At 53.2% G+C, this 21,271-nt stretch overlaps 2 protein-coding genes across 17 annotated transcripts in view; one reads left to right on the forward strand and one right to left on the reverse strand.

Moving 5' to 3' along the window:
• PML (PML nuclear body scaffold) overlaps nt 1–9,014 on the reverse strand; it is a 46,177-nt gene extending 37,163 nt beyond the window's left edge. For 11 of the 12 annotated variants that reach the window (XR_011999286.1, XR_011999285.1, XR_011999287.1 and 8 more), the window contains exons 1-2: nt 8,621–8,895; nt 5,784–6,250 (exon numbers count right to left, since the gene is read on the reverse strand). Coding sequence is in view for 9 of the 12 variants with exons in the window: in XM_072745995.1 (XP_072602096.1) it covers nt 5,784–6,250; nt 8,621–8,755 (602 nt within the window). In the remaining 3 variants the exon portion in view is untranslated. Of the gene's footprint in view, nt 1–5,783; nt 6,251–8,620 lie in introns of all 12 variants that reach the window. The other variant, XM_072745988.1, reaches the window with a different exon arrangement.
• STOML1 (stomatin like 1) lies at nt 8,942–20,267 on the forward strand. Of its 5 annotated transcripts, none has more exons than XM_025982268.2 (7): nt 8,942–9,082; nt 13,049–13,155; nt 14,300–14,449; nt 14,761–14,964; nt 17,829–18,024; nt 18,628–18,840; nt 19,354–20,267. In XM_025982268.2, the coding sequence occupies exons 3-7, from the start codon at nt 14,321–14,323 to the stop codon at nt 19,545–19,547; spliced, it is 936 nt and encodes a 311-aa protein (XP_025838053.1). In that variant the 5' UTR covers nt 8,942–9,082; nt 13,049–13,155; nt 14,300–14,320; the 3' UTR covers nt 19,548–20,267. The 5 variants fall into 5 exon arrangements, with proteins under 5 accessions (XP_025838053.1, XP_025838100.1, XP_072602097.1 ...); XM_025982315.2 differs by having other exon boundaries at nt 8,960–9,135; XM_072745996.1 differs by having other exon boundaries at nt 8,960–9,082; nt 18,631–18,840.
• Nucleotides 20,268–21,271: the final 1,004 nt, after the last annotated feature.

The following is a 21,271-nucleotide window of genomic DNA, read 5'->3' on the forward strand; positions in this document are numbered from 1 at the left end:
GCTCCTGGGCCAGCTTTCAATCCCAGTACAATCATTCAATCCCCAGGAAGGTGCAACTTACACAGCTATGGTGCAAACTCTCAGGAGGCACTTGCTTGGTTCAGGAGGTCAGGGGGGCTCCCCAGAGTTGGCACCTAAGGTATCTGGCCTTCCTCCTCCAAGCCTTGACCCTACAAGGGCCCTGACACTCTGAGTCTTTTCCATATCCTTCTCAGCTAGATGCCCTTCGCTTCCTTGCCACCAGCTCTGCCACTGCATGCTGCCCACCTCTGCCCTGAATCTTTCCCCTGGGCTGTCCAGCCTGCTTCTCCTTGACCCGTTGTGAATCATCCCAACTTCAAGTCTCAGAAACCCTCTCCCCAATTTATGATCTCATCACACCTTTCAAACTGGATTAATAGGTCTTTTGTTTTTTCCACTCAACTAATCCAAACACTTTCTGTCTATAAGCTTTGATGGCCCTGGATTAATTCCCCCACCCCATCTGGCCATGCTTTGGGATCTGAGACCCAGATGTGGGTGCTCTCCTAGACCTATATTACTCTTGGGTGGAAGACATTCCCCATCCCTCCCAAATACACACAATGGAGAGGCTGGCAGCCACCTGGACCTCCCTCCAGGTTAGGCAGGCCCTGGAAGTGTGAGATTTGGGCATTTTCCCCAGCCTTCCATCTCCACATTCTTGCAGGCCTCGCCCCCACCTGGACCATGGCCTCAGTCTCCTAATGGGGCTCCTTTTTCCCTGGTGCTGATTCTTTGTTTCAGTCTTTGCTAGATAACACGTAAACCCAACACTATGGTGGTCAATCTCTTCAAATTCTTTGTGGAATGGGATGAAATGCAAAGAAGCATGCAGCCAAAGAAACAAACACTCACCTCCCATCTCCCAAACGTACCGCTTTACAGAACCACAGCGCAGAGAGAGAATCTAATCCTCCCACCCTTTGCCTTAACACCCATCAGTGGCTTTGAACAGAGCCCCCGCTAGGGTCCCCTTCAGAGTACATTCTATAGGCCATTTCTCTGGTAAAACAAGAGTAAACTGAGTGAAAAAGGCGCCATTTCTCTGGTAAAACAAGAGTAAACTGAGTGAAAAAGGAGCATTCTATGTTCCAGAAATGATACGCTAGAGTCCTATCACCAGGCTCCCCCATGTCTGTCTCCAGCTCCCCCTTCCAGCGCCTGCCTTCAGGCATACCCTTTACTTTGCAATTCCTGAAATGCAACAGACTCACTAGTGCCTCTGCCTTTGTACCTGCTGCCCGGCCCACTCCACCCTGCCCCCACACCATTTCTCTTTCTTACACATCAGGCTAAACGTGACACCCTCTTGGAGGCTACCTTCCCCAGCCAATGTCTTTTCTAAGATGACTCACTTTGTGCCTGTGCTCCTCTCCTTTTTGCCCTTAACAACGGACTGAGCACACACTCAGCCCTGTGCCAAGCAGGGATACTAACTAGCAAGGGAAAGTGTAAGGTAGAGGATAGTGCGAAATTATTCAAGCTCAGGGTGAGCAGGTTTCCTGTTGGCCTTACAGCCTTGGTGGTTAGTTGCAGATCTGGTTTTTCTACCACACTATGACCTCACAGAGCGCCACGACTGTATCTGTCTGTATTTACACTCTAGTCCCCTAGCAGATGGCCTAACACATAGGAGGAAGTAGGCTGAAAAAAATGTACTCCATGGAGGTGGTAATATCAGCCCCAAGGCAGATACTGCCAGGCTGAGTTCTAAGTTCAAAGCCACCTCTGGTGCTGCTCCCCAACCTGGGTCCGAAATCAACTCAGCATCAATGGATGGAGTGGTCTCTCATGAATAAATAAATAAATAAAATATTAAAAGAAAAGAAAAGAAAGAAAAGAAAAGAAAAGAAAAGAAAAGAAAAGAAAAGAAAAGAAAGGAAAGGAAAGGAAAGAAAAGAAAGAAAAGAAAAGAAAAGAAAAGAAAAGAAAAGAAAAGAAAAGAAAAGAAAAGAAAAGAAAAAAGAAAAGAAAAGGGGGGACTGGGGATCCCTGGGTGGCTCAGCGGTTTGGCGCCTGCCTTTGGTCCAGGGTGTGATCCTGGAGTCCCAGGATCGAGTCCCACATCGGGCTTCATGCATGGAGCCTGCTTCTCCCTCTGCCTGTGTCTCTGCCTCTCTCTCTCTCTCAGTCTGTGTGTTTCTCATAAATAAATAAATAAAATATTTAAAAAAAAAAAAAGAAAGGGGGGGCAGCCCGGATGGCTTAGGGTTCAGTGCCACCTTCAGCCCAGGGTGTGATCCTGGAGTCCAGGGATGGAGTCCTGCATCAGGCTTCCTGTGTGGAGCCTGCTTCTCCCTCAGCCTCTCTCTCTGCGTCTCTCATGAATAAATAAATAAAATCTTAAAAAAAAAAAAAAAAAGAAAAGAAAATCTACTCTTCAAAAAAAAGCACCAGTTCCAGGTAATTTTTCAAGAAACTTCTATAAGCTCAAACTACGTATGTTCTTTAGCTGTTCTAGAGCAGAGCAGAGAAATTATAGGACTAGGATTTTAACATTGACTTAGTACATAATACGTGCCAGGCATTGTGCTAAGCAAATCCCAGGATCACGTCCCACATCAGGCTCCCTGCAGGGAGCCTGCTTCTCTCTCTGCCTGTGTCTCTGCCTCTCTCTCTCTCTGTGTCTCTCATGAATAAATAACTAAAATCTTTGAAAAAAAAAAAAGCTTACAAATTCACTGATGGAGAACAGTATAAAATGGGTCAAAAACCTTGAAAGAAATCATACATACTCATAAAAATTGATCACATTTGTAAATACAGATAATAGCCTAAGTAAAATAGCATTGAATGAAATCCAGCTATGAATTAAAATAATAGTATATCATGACCAAATAGCATTTTTCCTCCTGGGAATTAAAAAAAAAAAAAAGGCTCAACATAAAGAAACACATTGCTATATAATTCACCACAATGAAAGGTATAAGGACACCTTCATAGAATCCCAAAGAACACCCATTCCTGAGTTAAAAATAAAACAAAATAGTAAAACAAAAAACTCTTAGTAAGCTAGAAGTGGGAGGCAACTTTCTAAATGTGATTTTGTAAAGTTACCTAAGGAAAGCAATAATAAATAGCATCATATATAAGAAAAAAACTCTCTCATGAAAGCTAGGAATAAGATGAAGTTTCTTTTTCTTTTAAATTTTTTTTTTTTAAGTTGCCTTTCTAACCACTTCCTTTCACCATTCAATATTGCTCTGATGGTTTTAGCTATGAGAAACAACAAAACAAAGCTACAAGGAGGTAATACGTGTAAATTTTGGAGACAATAAAGTTTTGTATTACTTGTGGATTGTTGAATTGTTTACCTAAGAAATTCAGAAGAATCAATTGGAAAAGCTTACAAAAATAAAAGAGCTCAAATGGCTAATATAATACATAAATTAGGGGGATTAAAGGATGTTAATGATCACCAGCTAGAAATAATAATGGAAAAGATTTTATTCACAGGCTCATTAAATATTATATATATATTTTTATTTTTTTATTATTTTTTTAATTCATGAGAGACAGAAAGAGAGAGGCAGAGACACAGGCAGAGGGAGAAGCAGGCTCCATGCAGGGAGACTGATGTGGGACTCGATCCCAGGTCTCTAGGATCACGCCCTGGGCTGAAGGCGGCGCTAAACCGCTGAGCCACCTGGGTTGCCCAAATATTATAAATTTAACTACAACTTAAAAGTTCAAGAGGTATGTCCATAAAAGTATAAAGAAAGATATAACCAGAGATGAGGCCAACTCTCCCCAGATTTAATACAATTTCATTCAAAATCCCAGTGAATATATAAGTTCTGAAACGGCATCAACTGTAAAAACATAAGAAAAGCAAAATTTGGGACGCCTGGGTGGCTCAGCAGTTGAGCATCTGCCTTTGGCCCAGGGCGTGATCCTGGAGTCCTAGGATCAAGTCCCCCATTGGGCTACCTGCATGGACCCTGCTTCTCCCTCTGCCTATGTCTCTGCCTCTCTCTGTGTGTCTCTCATGAATAAATAAATAAAATCTTAAAAAAAAAAAAAAAGTAAAATTGCTTCTGAAGAAGAATGGGAATTTGCCCTATCAAACATGAAGCTACTAGATTCCCTAGGACAGTAAGGATTAGCAGAGAAATAGATCATCAGCACAGAACAGATTTTTACAAACATACCCATGATTGCTTGAGCATTTAGTATAGGGCATGTGAGATGAAGGCAAGAGTGGATTATTCAATAAAAGTTGTTGAGAGAACCAACATTCCAGTTGGGAGAGAAAAGCAAAGTGAGGAATCCTACTTTATACCATGCAGAAAAATTGATTCCTTATGAATTAAAGATTCAATTATAAACATAAAACCACAGGATTATTAACACAGGATATAAGAAAATATTTTTAACGTTGGCATGGGAAGAAAATCTTTCCCAGTATGATCAAAGCAGGACACCATACAGGAAGACTGATGAACTGGATTCTATAAAACAAAAAACTTAAAACACAATCCCACATAGGAAATGACATGGCAAAAGTCAACAGGAGAAAACGTTTGCACCGTTGCTGGCTCTTGAAATTAAGGATTGCATGGAGCCTGCTTCTCTCTCTCTGTGTCTCTCAAGAATAAATAAATGAAATCTTTAAAAAAAAATTAGGAACTAATTTCTTGAAGAAAAAAACCAAACAGGCAAAGGACCTAAATAGGCAATTCACAAATGAAGAAACAAGAATAGGCAATAAATATATAAAAAGCCACTAAATCTGAATCTTAACAAACAAGGAAATCCAAATTCTAATGTCCTTCTGTTGGAGGAATCTGCTGGAAACAGAAACTCATTCTGGTAGTAGAAGTCCAAGCCAGAAGCAAGCTACACTCAGGTTTAGGAAGAATACAGTTTTGAGTGTGTTCCCAATGGGCAAAGAATACTTTTGCTACGCAGATTCCCAATGAGCACACCTAGGAATCTTACAGAAGCAATCTATTGGGAGCAGGAATAGTTCACATAGGTATGTTACCTTTTTGGCTAAAAGGGGGAAAATTAGAATTTGTAGGGCTATCTACCCCTATCTGTGCATAATTCACAAAGAAACTCTGGAGGCATTCCAAACTGGTAACAGTGGTTAACTGTGGGTGGGGGGAGGGAGAAGTGGTAGGAATTAAGCAGACGGGGACAGAGTGGAGTAGAGACTTTGCCCCCTTTATAAATTTCATAATTTTTTTTAACCATACACATGTATTATGAAAAATATTGGATTAAAATCCTGTGCTGTTTAATAAAAATAATTTTAACTGAATTCAATTGGATTTTTTTCCTATAGACATTCTGAGACAGCACCGTGTTATGGTTTTGACTTTCAGACAGAAACTACCTGCATCTCCTCTGGAATCTATCCATGACCCACACTCCATGGCCGGTGATGTAGAAAATCCCACTGTAAAACTTTCTAAAGGGCAGTTTGGTAACGTATCGAAATGTAAAATTTTCATACCCCTTCTCCTAGCAATGGCATTTCCAAAATATACCCTGAAAAAAATTATTGGGTAAGCGTGTAAAGATGGTTCTGCAGCACTATCTACTACAGGGGGAGGCTGTTACCGATCGCTATCCATTTGCATGGGATAATATAAACTGCAGTCACGGCCACAGATGCTGCTGGTCCCTGGACCACATTTTGAGTTGCAAAGGCCCAGAAGCCCCTTATCCCCCGGTCCCCGCTATGTGACTCTCTGCTCCCTGCACCTTCTACCCGGCTCCGGGATGTGCCACCCCACCAAGACCAGCAGGCTCACCTCGTCAGCATAGGGGTGCGGTGGTTGGGGTTGGAGCAGAAGATGCTGTTGGACTTTCGAGTGCTGTCTAGGAACTCACACACCGACTGGCTACGGAGCTCTGCCAGGGGCCGAGCCTCGTGCTTGAGGAACCACTGGTGCGCCTCGAAGCACTTAGCACAGAGGAGCTGCTCGCACTCAAAACACCAGAAGTCCGCAGGTTCTTTGCATCGGGTGCAAACAGCTTGCGCGTCCACGATCTGCCTGTAAACCGACAGGCGCCGCTGCAGGCTCTCGAAGAAGACGTTGTCCAGGGCCGGCGAGCCAGCGCCTAGAGGCCCGGGCACCTGGCAGATGGAGCAGCGCAGGCCCGATGCCTCCAGGCATCCCGAGCAGAGCGTGTGCAGACACGGCAGCAGCTTGGGGCACTTGGCTTCAGCCTGGCAGCTCTGGCAGCACAGGAACTGGAACTCCTCCTCCAGGGCTTGCTGGGGGACCAGAGAGGTGGGGTGAGGCCTGAAATCCCGGAGCCCCCCCAGATCCTCTGCTGCGGCTGGAGGGTGGAGTGGGCTCCATATTCCACGCCAGGCAGTCATTAGATGATACAAAGCCCGGGCTGAGCAGGACCACGGTCCCCAGCCTCTACCCAGGCATCCCTCTCCCACTCCGCAATGCGGGGAGCACGGCACTACGAGGCCCGGACACCCAAGGATGGGAGCATAAATCCCTACCTTCAAGGGACTCGCTCTAGAAAGGAGATACGTGAAGTGTATCTCATGTAACATCATAAACAGTGCTTAATATGGTTTGGTGGAGGGGCGCCTGGGGGGCTCAGGGTGTGATCCTGGGGTCCTGGGATCGAGTCCTGCATTGGGCTCCCCGCAGGGAGCCTGCTTCTCTCTCTGCCTGTGTCTCTGCCTCTCTCTCTTTCTGTGTGTCTCTCATGAATAAATAAATAAAATCTTTAAAAAATATATGGTTTGGTGGCTCCTGAAGAAGTTAAACACAGGAGTACTATATAACCCAGAAATTTCATTCCTAGATAGATTTCCCAAAATAACTGAAGACGAGTAGCTGAACAGATACTTTACACCCATGTCCACAGCACCATCATGCACAGGCTCCAAAAGGTAGAAATAACCCAAGTGTCCATCAACAAATGAACGGATAAACAAAAGTGGTCTACGCGTGCAATGGAGTATCATTCAGTTTTTAAAAATGAAGGAAGAGGGGACGTATGGGTGGCTCAGCAGTTGAGCATCTGCCTTTGGCCCAGGGCATGATCCTGGGGTCCCTGGATCGAGTTCCATATCGGGCTTCCTGCATGGAGCCTGCTTCTCCTCTGCCTGTGTCTCTGCCTCTCTTGAATAAATAAAATCTTAAAAAAAAAAATCTTTAAAATAAAATAAAATCTTTTAAAAAGAAAATGAAGGAAGGGGCGCCTGGCTGGCTCAGTTGGTGGAGAATGTGACTCTTGATCTTGGGTTTGTGAGTTCAAGCCCCACACTGGGTGTAGAGGTTACTTAAAAATAAGATCTTTACCAAAAATAACATAAAATAAAATGAAAAGGAAGTAAATTCTCATACATGCTATGAGAACCTTGAAAACATTAGGCTAAGCAAAATAAGACAAACACGAAGGGACAAATAATTGGATGGTTCACTTATATGAAATATCTAGCATCGGCAGATCCACAGCAGCAGAAAAGTAGAGTGGAGGTTACCAGGAGCTGGGAGAAGTGGCTAAATAAGGAGCTTCTGCTTAGGGAGTACAGTTTCTGTTGAGGGCGATGAAAAAAATTCTGGAAATAGATGGTGGTTGATGGTTACCCAACATTGTGAATATATTCAATGCCACTGAAATGTACACTTAAAAACCGTTAAGTTTTTGGGGTACCTGGCTGGCTCAGTGAGTGCAGCACGAGGCTCTGGATCCCGCGGTTGTTAAGTTCAAGCCCCATGCTGGGCGTAGAGATTACTTACAAGAAATAAAAATGTTAAAAACATGGTAATTTTAATATTATGGATATTTTCTAGCAAAAAAAAGAAAAGAAAGAAAGAAAGAAAGAAAGAAAGAAAGAAAGAAAGAAAGAAAGAAAGAAAGAAAGAGGAAAAAAGTGCTTAATAAAGTACTGGCCCACGAGGAATGTTCACAAGGAAGTAGTACGATTCCTAGTTGTAATAATGCACAGAACAGAAGTTACTGCAGGATGGTGCTTTCATGAAGGGCCTGGGAAAACACACTGCATGAGATGTGAGGTAGCTCCTCTGGGGCAGGAAGGGCACCTGGGGAGCTTGTCCCGGAACAGACCCAGGCAAGCTTCCTGGAAGAGGCCCCAGTAAACCATTTGTGGACGGGGGGGGGGGGGGGACGGGGGGGGGGACAGGATGTTCCAACAGAAGGATCTTGGAGGTAGGTATCCTAGCGGAGAAGCCACCCCAAGAGCTGTGAGGCCTTAGCCAAGACTTTCTCTCGTCTGGGCCAGGTTCCCACTTCCTGATCTGGGAACTCGGGTTTTGGTTTTCCACACTTGGGACATGCCCCTGGCTCTCGGCCTGCTCCCCAGGGCTACCCCGCCATCCCCCGAATCCCTGGACCTTCATCTGAGGCTCAGGGGGCAAGTCGCCAGGGTGGGCAGATGAGTCCAGGCCCTCAGCACCTTGCCCCCTGTCCGTGGGGCATGCCAGCCCGAGGCCCCCCCAGCTCACCCTGGTACCCCTTCCCACTCGCAGCTGCCCCGAGGGTGGGGGCCCAGGGTCTGGCGGTCACTCTGGGGAGGTGCCTGGCCTCGCTGTCCCCTCCCTTCCCCGAAGCCATCAACCAAGCCTCCACCCCACCTCCCCAAGCCCAGTGGTACCTCCGCGGGGTTGCGGCTGGGGCTGGGCTGGTGGCCCTCGGAGGCGGGCTCCGGGGGAGGCATGCTGGGCGCCGGGGGCGGTGCGGGGTCCTGCCCGGGAGCCGGAGAGCGGGGGGGCGCGGGCTCCTGCTGCATGGATCCCAGCACAGTTTCGCTTCTGGGTTTTGAGCCTGAGGGGGGAGGAGAAGCGAAACGGAGAGGCAGGCGCCGGATCGCGGTCGCCCGAGCCCGTCGGAGGGGCGGCCCCACTCAGGGCCCGCCTCCCCGGAGGAAGTGAGACAGAGCCGGGGGGCGGTTCTAGGGGCGGGGGCGGGGGGGTCTGGAGACACGCCCCGAGCCGGAGGGAGGAGGGGACGAGAGAAGATGCTCAGCCGACCTGGGGGTAACCGGCCGCGGCCTGGCCTAGCGGGAGGGAGGCCGGGCCGCCCTTGGCCTGACCCGGGGCACAGACAGGAGCCACAGGTGGGCCTGCTTTGGAAGAACCCAGGTCTAAGCGAGAGCAGTCACCCAAACAGGTTTGCACGCTGCAGAGGGGCAGTCCGGAAAGGAGATCTCAGCTGGGACGTGCAGGAACTTGGGGATGCGGAATGCTTGCAACAGCACGAGCAAAGGCATGGAGGTTTGAAACAGGAGAGTCTGTTTAGAAACCAGTTTCCAGGGACGCCCGGGGGGGCTCAGCGGTTTAGCGCCTGCCTTCAGCCCGGGGTGTGATCCTGGAGACCCCAGATCGAGTCCCACGTCGGGCTCCCTGCATGGAGCCTGCTTCTCCCTCTGCCTGTGTCTCTGCCTCTCTCTGTGTGTGTCTCATGAATAAATAAATGAAATCTTAAAAAGAAACCGGTTTTCATTATTTTCAAATTTAAGAGGGGACCCATGAGCAGGATCAGGGCTAAGGAGATGCACTTGTTCTGTGGGCAACAGCGTGAGATTAGAACCCAGAAACATGACCCAACACGCATGTTGGGACAGTCACTCTGGCAACCTGGGACGGGTGACCTGGTCTTGGACAATGGTTGTGGGATGCAGAGGAGGGATCTGAGTCTGAGACACCGGGAGGACAGTGAGTGGAGCTGAGGGGAACAGGATGATGCCTTGGTTGAGAGTTGGAAAGGTTGATGAGTCTGAGGCAGTGCGGGCAGGGAGTGGAAGGGGAGAGCCAATGAGCAGGTATGAAGACAGCGAGGAGAGAGCAAGTTAGTTCTTGGCTAAAGGGGAAACATGCCAGCTCCCAGCTGGTGAGGGTAGGAAGCACAACCCCGGGCAGCTTCACTGGGTGAAGGGCCCTGGCTTCAAACACCAAACCACCCCAACCACTGTACTACCCGCTGGGTACAATTCTGTGCTCAGTTCCAGCTTGAAGCGGACTAGGGATGGTGATGGGACCTTGCTCTTGTAAAGTTTATCCTCTGGGCTATGTGGGGAAAGGGATTGGCAGGGAGACCCCACTTCCCAGGACCGTGTGAGGCCTCAGGGGCCCTACCCTTCCCTCCAGCCTGATCAGTACCCTCAGGGCTTCAGAATCAGGCCATCAAACTAGAAAAAGCCAAAGATGGTGAGCAGCATCTGCAGAAGGGACCTGGAAGAGTCACATCAGGGGATGTGAGGGTCTGAGGAGGCAGGATTGGCATGTGGCTGAGACAAGGAAAGCTTTATTATTTGTTTGCTCACCTTTTTTTTTTTTTTTTTAAAGATTTTATTTATTTGACAGAGAGAGCACAAGTCGGAGCGGCAGGCAGGGGGAGATGGTGAAGCACGCCCTCCACTGCGCAGGGAGCCCATGGGGCTCAATCCCAGGACCCTTGGGATCATGACCTGAGCAGAAGGCAGACGCTAGGCGCCCCTCTTCCCTCACCTGCCCCAACTGGATGTTGAAAGTCAATGCTGCTCAGAGTGAATTTACCATCTGCATTTAGATTTTTCCCAAGTCATGGAGAAGCAAGCTAAAGCTACCTCTTGGTCACATTACCTCTCTGGGTCAAGGGGTGTGCTGTTTCCTGGATGTCTGTGATGACGAAATTCCTCTTTTTGTGCCAACAGTGAGCTGGCTATGGCTTCACTCAACAGACAAGTATCTTTTTTTTTTTTTAAGATTTTATTTATGAGACACACACACACACACACACACATATATATATATATAGAGAGAGAGGCAGAGACACAGGCAGAGGGAGAAGCAGGGTCCATGCAGGGAGCCCCACGAGGGACTCGATCCCAGGTCTCCAGGGTCACACCCTGGGCCAATGGCGGTGCTAAACCGCTGAGCCACAAGTGATTGAGATCCATTCTATGCCAGACCCTGCTTGGGAGGCTGGGGGGCTGGAGGGGGTGCCCACAAGGAAGAATCGTTTGCTGACCGTGCCTAGGAGAAACCCTAATTCTAGATAAGACACTCCAACCCGCCAACCCTGCAGTATGGGAGTTTGCAGCAGCAGCGCCGAGCAGGCTTGATTCTGGAGGGAAAGTGGTTCGCGGGCTCCCCCCGCCCACCCGGCCTGCGGGGCGCGGAGGCAAGGCGCGGGCGGGCGGGCGAGGTCCTCCAGCCGCAGGGGGCGCTGTGCCGCGCGGGCCGGCCCCTCTAGCCGCCGCCTCCCGCCTCGGTGGCCCGCGACCCCGGAAGCGGCGGCCGGGGGGGCGGGGCGGGGCGCGGGTGCACCTGCCGGGAGCCATGCTCGGCAGGTCGGGGTACCGGGCGCTACCCCTGGGGGACTTTGACCGTTTCCAGCAGTCGAGCTTCGGCTTCCTGGGCTCGCAGAAGGGCTGCCTGTCCCCGGAGCGGGGCGGCGCGGGGCCGGGGGCCGGTGAGTGGCCGCCCAGCGCCGCGGAGCCGGGGCCCGGGAGGAGGAGGCCGAGAGGGGGGATCGCAAGTCCCCATTTCGAAGATTTAGTTTATTATTATTCTTTTAAAGATCGTATTTAATCATGAGAGGCCGAGAGAGAGAGAGGCAGAGGGAGAAGCAGGCTCCGTGCAGGGGGCCCGACGCGGGGCTCGACCCCGGGACCCCGGGTCACGCCCTGGGTCAAAGGCAGGGGCTCAACCGCTGACCGCTGAGCCCCCAGGGATCCCCTGAAGATTTATTTTAAAGAGAGAGGGAGGGAGAGAATCTCCAGCAGATGGGGCCACATCTCAGGACCCAGAGGTCACCATCTGAGCAGAAACCAGAGGCAGCAGCTCCTGGACTGGTCCTCCCCGACCCCCAACCCCGGGCGCCCTTCAGATTCCCATTTCGGCCAAAAGGAGCCCAGGGTGGAGGCCTAGGAGGTGGTCCGCATGCTAAGGGTGCCTGGCTGCGGAGAAATGGCACAGTCTTCATTCATCCTGGGGGTGCTTCTAGACGCCCCTGACGCCCCAGGCCCAGGCATCCGCCTGTCTCCCAGTGGGTATGGGCAGGCCCTCAGCTGCCTCTTGTTGAGCTTCCGTCATCTCCTGCTCCAGAGCCTTGAGGGATTCCCTGGCCCTGGGGTAAGATCCGCACGAGCCTCCGTTGTTGGAGGATTTGGTCCGTCCCGACCCTCCTGTGATGACAGCCGACCCTCTCCGGGGCTTCCTTTCCTGCAGGGGCTGCGGGGGTCAGAGCCGGGCAGGAAGGTGCCCCGGGGTCTTGGAGACCGCAGAGGGCACGGCGTTCCTGGGAGCACGGAGCAGAGCCTCCGGGGTTGCTTCCTGTCTAGGCTTGCAAGGGGAACGAGAGCAAAGAGAGCAGAGGATCGCCATGCTAGGTTCTGGGGCTTTCTCCGCTCCACTTGCATCTTGAGCCCTTGGTTCTGCAGGAGCCGGGCTCAGGGGCCCCTCATCTTCCTAGTTCACACCTCCCTTTCAAGTAAAGCATTCCGTAGTCCTTAGGGCATTAAAGGGCTGGGGCGGGGCGGGGGGGTGAATTTTGAACTAGGGAAGAAAATCTTCGCCCTCGCCATGCCATTCACGCTTTATCCCTTTAGGCTAAAGCATTATTTCCAAAAGGCGGCCCTGAAAGCACACTTTTTGGGGCTGATGGTAGAGGAGGAAGGTTCAGGAGCATTCGGTTCACCCCCAGTGCAGTGTTTACAGATTCCTGGATGCCCCTGGCTCCATGCCAGGTGTGGGAGGCACTCTGCGTGAGGCAAGAGCATTGATCCAGGTACCCGGTGAGGAGAGCATCACTTGGATTGGCTTCTCAAGTCTAACGGCTCTTGCTTAGCAGAGACTTGGCCTTGTGGAGGTGGGACTTGAGACAGATTAGTTTTGACGAGTGGGAGGAGGGAACATCCTTACCTCGCACCTGGCTAAAGACCGGAGTCTTAGGGAGGCAACTGAGGGCCCTGAGAAGGGATGAGCCACCAAAGAGGGAGGTGGGCAAAAGGTACCCTCGACCAGCTTCACTCCGCCCACGGCTCTGCTGCCAGAACCTGTCGGTGTTCCCTGACTGCCTCTGTCTGCTCTCTTGTCCCCAGATGCGCCCCAGAGCTGGCCTTCCTACCTCTGCCACGGCCTCATCAGCTTCCTGGGGCTCTTGCTGCTGCTGCTCACCTTCCCCATTTCCGGCTGGTTCGCCTTGAAGGTAAGGTTGCCTGGGTCAGACCCCGGGGCTTCGGGCCACGCTCAGAGCTTTGGCATTGTTGGATCAATCCTCCCTCCATCCTCTGTCCCCTTCCCCTACAGATTACATTATCGCATCCCAATGAAATGGGCTGGTCCGGGATTATCCATTCACATCTTTCAGATGAGGAAAAACAGGCTCAGACTTGCCCAAAGTCACACTGGAAGCCAGTGAGTGGTGCAGAAGCCTTCCCAAACTCCCAGGTCCTGGGGTCTGGGCACTGGCTTTAAGGGTGCACACACACAAGAAAAAAAAAAGGGTGCACACAGATATTTTCCTTTCTTTGGGTCAGGCTAAAATTTGAAATGAGAAATACTCCGCTTGGCCCAGCGGGTAATAAGTAATAGGAATTCAGGCCTGGTTTTTAACAAGGGCTGGTGAAGAGGGGAAAGGGTGAGCTCTCCCTAAGGATCGCATCTGCGAGCCGCAGTGAAGTTGGAAGCCCAGGCAGGCCTTGCCCTTTGTGTGGCCCTAGGCAACAGCCAACCCTTCCAGGAAGCCTTTGGGTTTGGTATGGTCTGGAAGGAAGTCTCTTAGAAGGTGCTAAACCCTAGTCCTAGAAGTGCCACTGAAACAAATGCTGTTTGACCTTGGGCAAGTCACCTTGCTTCTCTGGGCCTTCATTTCTCAGTTTGGACATATTTACTTCTAAAGTTGGCAAAGCCCTTTGCTTGGGGTTGGAGTCATTCAGAACTGCCTTCAAATCTTGTCTGTTTCACTTGGGGGCTGTGTGATTTTTGAGCAAGTCACGTAACCTCTCAGAGCCTTGGTTTTCTCTTCTAAAAAGATCTAAGAAGGGATACCCGGGTGGCTCAGCAGTTGAGTGGCTGCCTGTGGCTCCGGGTGTGATCCCAGAGTCCCGGGATCAAGTCCCGCATCAGGCTCTCTGCAGGGAGCCTGCTTCTCCCTCTGCCTGTGAGTCTGCCTCTCTCTCTCTGTGTCTCTCATGAATAAATAAGTGAAATCTTTAAATAAAAAAAATAATAATAAAAAAAGATCTAAGGATAGCTGACACTGACCAAGGCAGGGGGGGCGGTGGGGGGACCTGGGCAGATGCTGTTGTCAGCCCGGTACTTTGACCGCTTTCCCTCCCCCTCATGAACAGATTGTACCTACCTATGAGCGGATGATCGTGTTTCGACTGGGCCGGATCCGTACCCCTCAGGGGCCTGGCATGGTTCTGCTCTTGCCCTTCATTGACTCCTTTCAGCGGGTGGATTTAAGGACACGCGCTTTCAATGTCCCTCCCTGCAAGGTGAGGAGCTTCTCGGCTCTCCCAGAAAGAGGGGGTAGGGGCTTTTGCAGAGTGATTGTGGGAGCCAATACCTCGGTGTGTGAGCAACCATCAAGGTCAGGGTAGGGGAAGAAACCAAAATGTCGAGGATGGAGGCTGGGGGACGTCCTTATGCAGTGTACCTAATGACATGAACTTGGGAACATGACATTCCCATCGGGGAGCCAGGTACCCAGTGGGTGGGTCAAGCTGGGTGGTCTCAGAGGGCCTGACCCCCCTGCAGCGCCAGCCCCTTGACCATCTCCTCTCTCACCAACCCTCCACCCCAACAGCTGACTTCTAAGGATGGGGCCGTGCTGTCCGTGGGGGCCGATGTCCAGTTCCGCATCTGGGACCCAGTACTGTCTGTGATGACCGTAAAGGACCTGAACACGGCCACGCGTATGACGGCCCAAAATGCCATGACCAAGGCACTGCTCAAGAGGCCTCTGCGGGAGATCCAGACCGAGCAGCTCAAGATCAGCGACCAGCTCCTGGTAGGCAGCTCCTCGCACGGTAGAGGTCAGTGGTGGGCACCTGGGCCTGGCTCTGCCTGCCGAGGCTCTTTGAGCAGAGCGCCAGATCGCTCTGGGCCTCAGTTTACCGTGCGTTCCAACCTTTGAAGAGCCAGTGGTCTGGGTCGGACTGAGGAACAGAAGATGAGTGCAGACCATAGTGGTTTTGGAGAGGCACTGGCGCCCTGAGAGGGGAGTGGCCCCACTGAGATTCTCGGGGGCCCTGCCTCACTGCTGGGGCTTTACCCTTCCCTGCTCTGCCAGCATTGCCATTGACACAGCCTCGCAGGCAGGCAGACCAGCAGATGGGCGGGCAAGTGAAAGGAGCAGGGGCCTGCCTGGGCACAGTCACCTGGGGAATTCCATGCCCCACAGGGCAGCATTTGTATTTTGAGGGCTTTGTGTTTCTTGTTCAGAACAGAACAAAGGGACACAAGGGCATTCGGACCTTTTTCCTGCCTCTTCCCCATGAATAATGATCTGAACCAGAACTACCCTTGCATCCCTTCTGTGGCAGGACAGGATGGAAATGCATGTCCCCTGCTCCCTGTGCTCACCTTGGGCTCCCCCTGCCACCCCGCCCCAGTGGCCCTGGGTGAGGTTTCCTCTTACTCCCCTTGGCTCTGCTTTCTGGGGGCCTAGGGTTCCAGGACGGGCGGGGCAGGTAGTGCCAGTTCCAGAGATCCCAGGCCCTGGGGCAGTGAGTCAGCCCAGGGAGGGAGGGAAGCCCCCGAGGAGGAGCCGCTTCTGTTCTGGTGAGAGCAGCTCCTGCGTGCAGAGCTTGCAGAGCATCGTAGTTTACCAGTCCTTTCCCTGCCCAGGTGTATCTGCTTTACGTTTTGCTGCAGGAGGACTGATATTCTGGTTTTATTTTGGAGGGAGGAAATGAAGGGCTTATTTGGTGCCCCCCCTCATCAAGGGCAGAGCAGGCCCAGCGCCAGATCAACTGCCTTCTGCCCCCCCCCCCATCAAACCAGTGCTCCGTCTTCTACAATTGATAACAATTTTTATTTATGAAGCTACATGGCGTTTTAGTGTACTTTTTGAAGGAGAAAGCTGATCTCAGCCTAGTTGCTGTCAGGGGCGGGCAGGGGAAGAAACCAGAACACCAGGCCTGTTGTGCAACAAGGCTGAGAGGGGCAGTCTGGGGGAGGTCGGTCCCACTCCACGACATTAGTCATTGAGGGCCTGTTGCCCAGACGGAGTTGGCGCCCAGGAGAACGGGGTCAGTGCCTGTGGTTAAGGCGAAGTCTCCAGAAAGCCAGCTGCCTCCTGTAAGCCCCAGGCCAGGCGGACATCTCTCATCCTCACTCCCCTTTCTGCCTACCCCTGGAGGTATGCCCCCTGCTGGGGCGGTGCTCTGGGCTGGGGGGCATGGCTCCTGCCTCTGTTGATCCTCCCTCCCTCCTCCCCTTTCTATGAGGCTGCAGGCTCTGTCTGCACCCCAGGCCCTCACAGTTCTCCCCCTCCACTCCCCGACACCAGATCCCCATCATTTCTGCCCATAATTTGAAACAATGGCCCACGTGGTCTCCATGCCGCCACCCTCAGCCCCCTTCAATCTAGTGTCCGTGGAGCAGCCAGGAGGCTCTTCCCAAGGAACAAGTCCTGGTCACCTCCCTGCTAAACTGCTCTCTGAGGCTCCGAGGCTCTGTGTGTCAGGGTAAATCCAAGTGAGCCGAACCCCCACCTCTGAGCCAGCTGTCTCGTCTCCTGGCCCATTGTGAGGGTCTAGCGAAACGGGACTCTGGTTACTCCCATTTCCCCAGACATTCCAGGTTATCCTGTCCCTGCCCTGTACACGCTGTTCCCATTGCCTGGAAGAGCCCTTCTCAAGGAGTTCCCGGACCCGGTTCCAATGTGGGGAAGGGGAGTTTGCACATGCACAACGCCAATCTTCAGATGCCTGTAGGGTGTCCCAAGAATCCAGCTCCATTCTGACACTGTCTCCCCAGAGACAGCATCAGATCCCATGGGTTAAGTCCCACAAGACTGCCCCCTGGCCCCCACAAAAGATGCCAGTCACAAGCCCAGGCTGTTACTGTGCTTCTGGCAACCAGCTACAGATTTGGGGGTTCCACCGACCTCCCTGGGTTCTTTTGCTAGAGTGGCTCACAGAATTATGTTTACCAGTTTATTAACAGATATGATAAAAGATATGAATTAACAGCCGGACAAAGAGAGACACATGGTGAGGTCTGGGGAAAAGGCGCGGAGCTTCCATGCCCTACCCAGGCACACCTCTCTGGCATTCACCAGCCTGGAAGCTCTGGAGCCCAGTCCTCCTGGGAATTTTCTAGAGGCTTCTTTGCATACTGAGAACTAAGTCATTGGTCATCTGTCCCGTCCCAGTGGAAATTCCAACTCTCCAATCACATAGTTGGTCCTCCTGGCAACCAGCCCCCATCCTTGGGTGGGCTCCAAAAATCACCTTTTTTAACATAACAAAAGACCCCTTTATTTCTCTTCTCACCGCAATTCCAAGGGTTGTAGGGCTGGGAGTCTTGAAACAAAGACATACTTGGAGGTATCATTTAAACGATCAGTGCGCATTTCTTATAAATTACAGCATCTGCTCAGTCTTCCTTCCTGCTTTACCCGTGGACCGGATGGCTCCCCTCCTCCTGGCGTTACCGCCCCCTCCCTGGACCTCCAGGGGGTCAGGCCCTGTCCTAGTTGCTCACCACCAGCTGCTAGCAGCTGGGTTGTAATTGCCCTCTGCCTGCATTCCCCAGGAGGGAGCTTGGCCCCGGAGGGAGGGAGGCGGTGGGGCCTCCAGACCAAAGAAGGTCCTCCCACAAAGGCTTGCAGATTTAATTCCACATCTCCCCACCGCTGTTTTCCAGCTGGAAATCAATGACGTGACCAGAGCCTGGGGGCTGGAGGTGGACCGAGTGGAACTAGCAGTGGAGGCTGTGCTCCAGCCACCCCAGGACAGCCCAACGGGGCCCAGCTTGGACAGCACCCTCCAGCAACTGGCTCTCCACTTCTTGGGAGGAGGCCTGCCCTCAGTGGCTGGAGGCGCCTCACCCCTCGGGCCAGGTGAGGAGTCCTGGGAAGAAGGGGAGGTGCCCCCCAGGGCACTGGGCTGGTTGTCCGCACAGGCTCTGCGCGGAGTACCTTCGTGCTCGGGACGCCTGCCCAGCCGCTCAGGCCACCCCTCTCTAGGGCCCATGGGAACTGAGGCCAGGTGTCTGAGCATGTAGAAGCCTTGGGGAGCCCCCATTGGGGGAAGGGACGGCACCCAGGGAGCGGGGGTTAAGCTGAAAGCTGAAAGGCGGGCAGCCCCCGTGGTGTAGCAGTTTAGCGCCACCTGCAGCCTGGGGTGTGATCCTGGAGACCCAGGATCAAGTCCCACATCGGGCTTCCTGCATGGAGCCTGCTTCTCCCTCTGCCTGTGTCTCTGCCTCTCCGCTCTCTCTGAATGAATAAAGAAATAAATCTTAAAAAAAAAAAAAAAAAAAAAAGAAAGAAAGAAAGCTGAAAGGCTGCCTCTTAGCAGAGGAGGAAGGGGAACTCAGGCCAGACGGGCACAGAAGAGGGAGCAGCCACAGACAGTGCAGAGGTCACAGGGAGCCTGACCTTGGCAGCACCCTGACTTTCTTCTCTCTGCTTCCTTCCCCTTGGCTGTTGGCCACCCCCCAGCAGACACCTTGGAGATGGTGAGTGAAGCTGAGCCGCCTGCCCCTCATGTTGGTGCTGGGCCCAGTCCGAAGCAGCCTGTGGCTGAGGGGCTGCTGACTGCCCTGCAGCCCTTCCTATCAGAGGCCCTGGTCAGCCAGGTCGGGGCCTGCTACCAGTTCAATGTCATCCTGCCCAGCGGTGCCCAGAGCGTCTACTTCCTCGACCTCACTACAGGTGTGCCTGCCTTCCCCGCCCTCACCGTCCCAGCCAGGTGGCCCATAGCAGCACCCACCCCCGTGGTCCTATTTTAAATTGCCCCCTGCTCCTGCCAGGAGTTTTGGGTGAACTTGCACCATGTGTGGAAAGTGACGAGCCGGGCCGTTGTCTCCCTGCCCTGCCCCGGTGAGCAGGGGAGCAGGTGAGCAGGGGCCCCTGGGGTGAGAGCTTCGTGCACACGGTGCAGCTCTGCTGGCCAGGGTCTGTGCTGAGCACGGCAGTGCGTGATCCCACCTGCCCCTCACCGTGGTTCTCTGATTCAGGGATGATTGTCATCCCTGTTTCACCAGTTTGAAAACCGGGGCCCTGAGTGGTCACACAGCCAATAGTACTTGAACTCAGTGAATTGGAACCTGGACACTTAGCTGTTAGCTGTTACTTTCCACTCCTTAGCGGGCCATGCTAACCCCATCTTCCCCCTGCTGCATAGCTGTCCCCCTGCTAATGCTCCGTTTTTCTCTTCCCCCATAGGGCACGGGAGCATAGGGCACGGGGTGCCCGACGGCATCCCTGATGTAGTGGTGGAGATGGCTGAGGCAGACCTGCGGGCCCTTCTGTGCAGGGAGCTGCGGCCCCTGGGGGCCTACATGAGTGGGCGCCTAAAGGTGAAGGGTGACCTGGCCGTGGCCATGAAGCTGGAGGCTGTCCTCAGGGCCCTGAAGTAGCAGCTTTGGCTCACTGCCCATAGGCCAGCCCAGATTCTGGTGTGAAGCCTGGGGTGGGGGGGCATCTTGGAGGAGGAGGCGCTGGTGCCACACCTCAGGTTGTTGAGCCTTGAGAAGTTTCAGGCTCGGCCAGGAGTCAATGAATGGAGGCTGGCAGACACGAGAGGCTGGGAGAGACTGAGTCAGGCCGCCTTGCCGTCTCACCTGGAGTGCTTCTCTGGACAAGCCTTTGCCCATCCCGGCCCCTGGCTGAACACCCAGCCCTGAGCGGGCCCACGGAGTGCTGACCAGAGAGCAGGGCCCGCTCCCCTCTGCCAGCTACATGACTGGAGAGACGGGGCCCACAGGGCCAGCCCGACTGCACCTGATTTGGTCCCAGTGTGAGGGAGCCAAGCGTGTGGCTCGGGTCCTGGCTCTAGAGTGGGGATCAGAGAGGTGCTGGGGGCGAAGAAAGGCAGCCCACCGCCCAGAGTCACCGCAGGGCAGGGATGTGCCCTCGTGGCAGTGGTTCAGGCCCAGGCCAGTGGGCGGTGCGGATGGAAAAGCGCGGGGCCTTCTCGGCGTCCAGCCCTGCTCCTGAAGATGGCTTGCCTCACCTCCCAGCTCTGTCTTGCATGCCTGGCGGGCCGGGGCCCAGGGCAGCATGTAGGAGGGCCCTGCTGTTCTGTGCTTTTTACCAGAGGTTTACGAACCACCAATAAATGTGCTGTTTACAGTGTATTGAAGAGAAGTGGGGGCACAGGGGTGGGTTGTGGGGGTCCCCGAGGCCATGCTCCTGCTGGTACCTGGGCGAGGACAGGGGCTCAAGATAGGAGGGTGTGTGCATCACCCACAGTTCCCCTTCCTGCCACAGAGTTCAGAGACCGTGGGGCAGGTGCAGGCTCTTCTGCTGCTCTTTAGGGTAGAAGCTGGCCCAAAGAGAAGGTGTGGGTGTGTCAGGACTGGTCCTGCAGATGCCCTGCTGAGACCGGGGTGAGGGGTCTTACCAGTCGCCTTCAGGAGAGTCCGGTCCCTCTTTCTCCACTAGCACAAGGGAGGGAAGGGGACGGAATGGGCCTGGAGGCCTGGCCCAAACCCCAGGGACCTCAGGGAAGGGGCCTTTTGCTTGTTTAGCCCTAAGAAATGAATCTCAGTTCCTGAAAAGGCTTGTGAGAAAAGGAACCCACAGAAATCGGGACCTCCCCTTTGCAAAACAGCTCTTGGCTGGTCCTCCGGGCCCCGGGCTCCCCGGGGCCTCCCCAGCACCACTGGCTAGTTGTCCCTCTGTTCCCGCCAGTGCCTGCCCTCTCCCTCCTCTCACCAGCCCTCCCAGCGTGGGCTGCACAGCCTTGGGGTTCAAGGGTCGGCCCCGGGGCCCATCCTGGAGGGCCAGAGCCCCAGCCAGCTGGCCCTCCTCTGCCCTCAGCCTGTTCAGGAGCCGTCCCTGTGGTCCCTGCCGGCCACTCCCGCCATCCTTGAGGCCCAGTGGGGCACAGTCCTCTGCCCTCGACTGGGCCCCCTCAGCACTTGGGCGTCACGCCCATTCCCCACTGTCCGTGTCGCCGTTCTTGTCTCGGTGGCTGCTCTCCCTGCCGGACCCTGAGCCCCCCGCACGAGCTGGTCCCTCCGACCCGGCTGCACGGGTGGACCAGGAGTTCCAGGAAAGCCCGCACTTCCCTCGCAGAGCTTAGGAGAAACCGAAACTCAGATTCTTGTGGGTGTGGGAGGATCAAGAGAACATTTAC

Source organism: Vulpes vulpes, unplaced genomic scaffold, assembly GCF_048418805.1.
Source record: "Vulpes vulpes isolate BD-2025 unplaced genomic scaffold, VulVul3 u000000678, whole genome shotgun sequence".
In the NCBI taxonomy this organism is placed as follows: Eukaryota; Metazoa; Chordata; class Mammalia; order Carnivora; family Canidae; genus Vulpes; species Vulpes vulpes.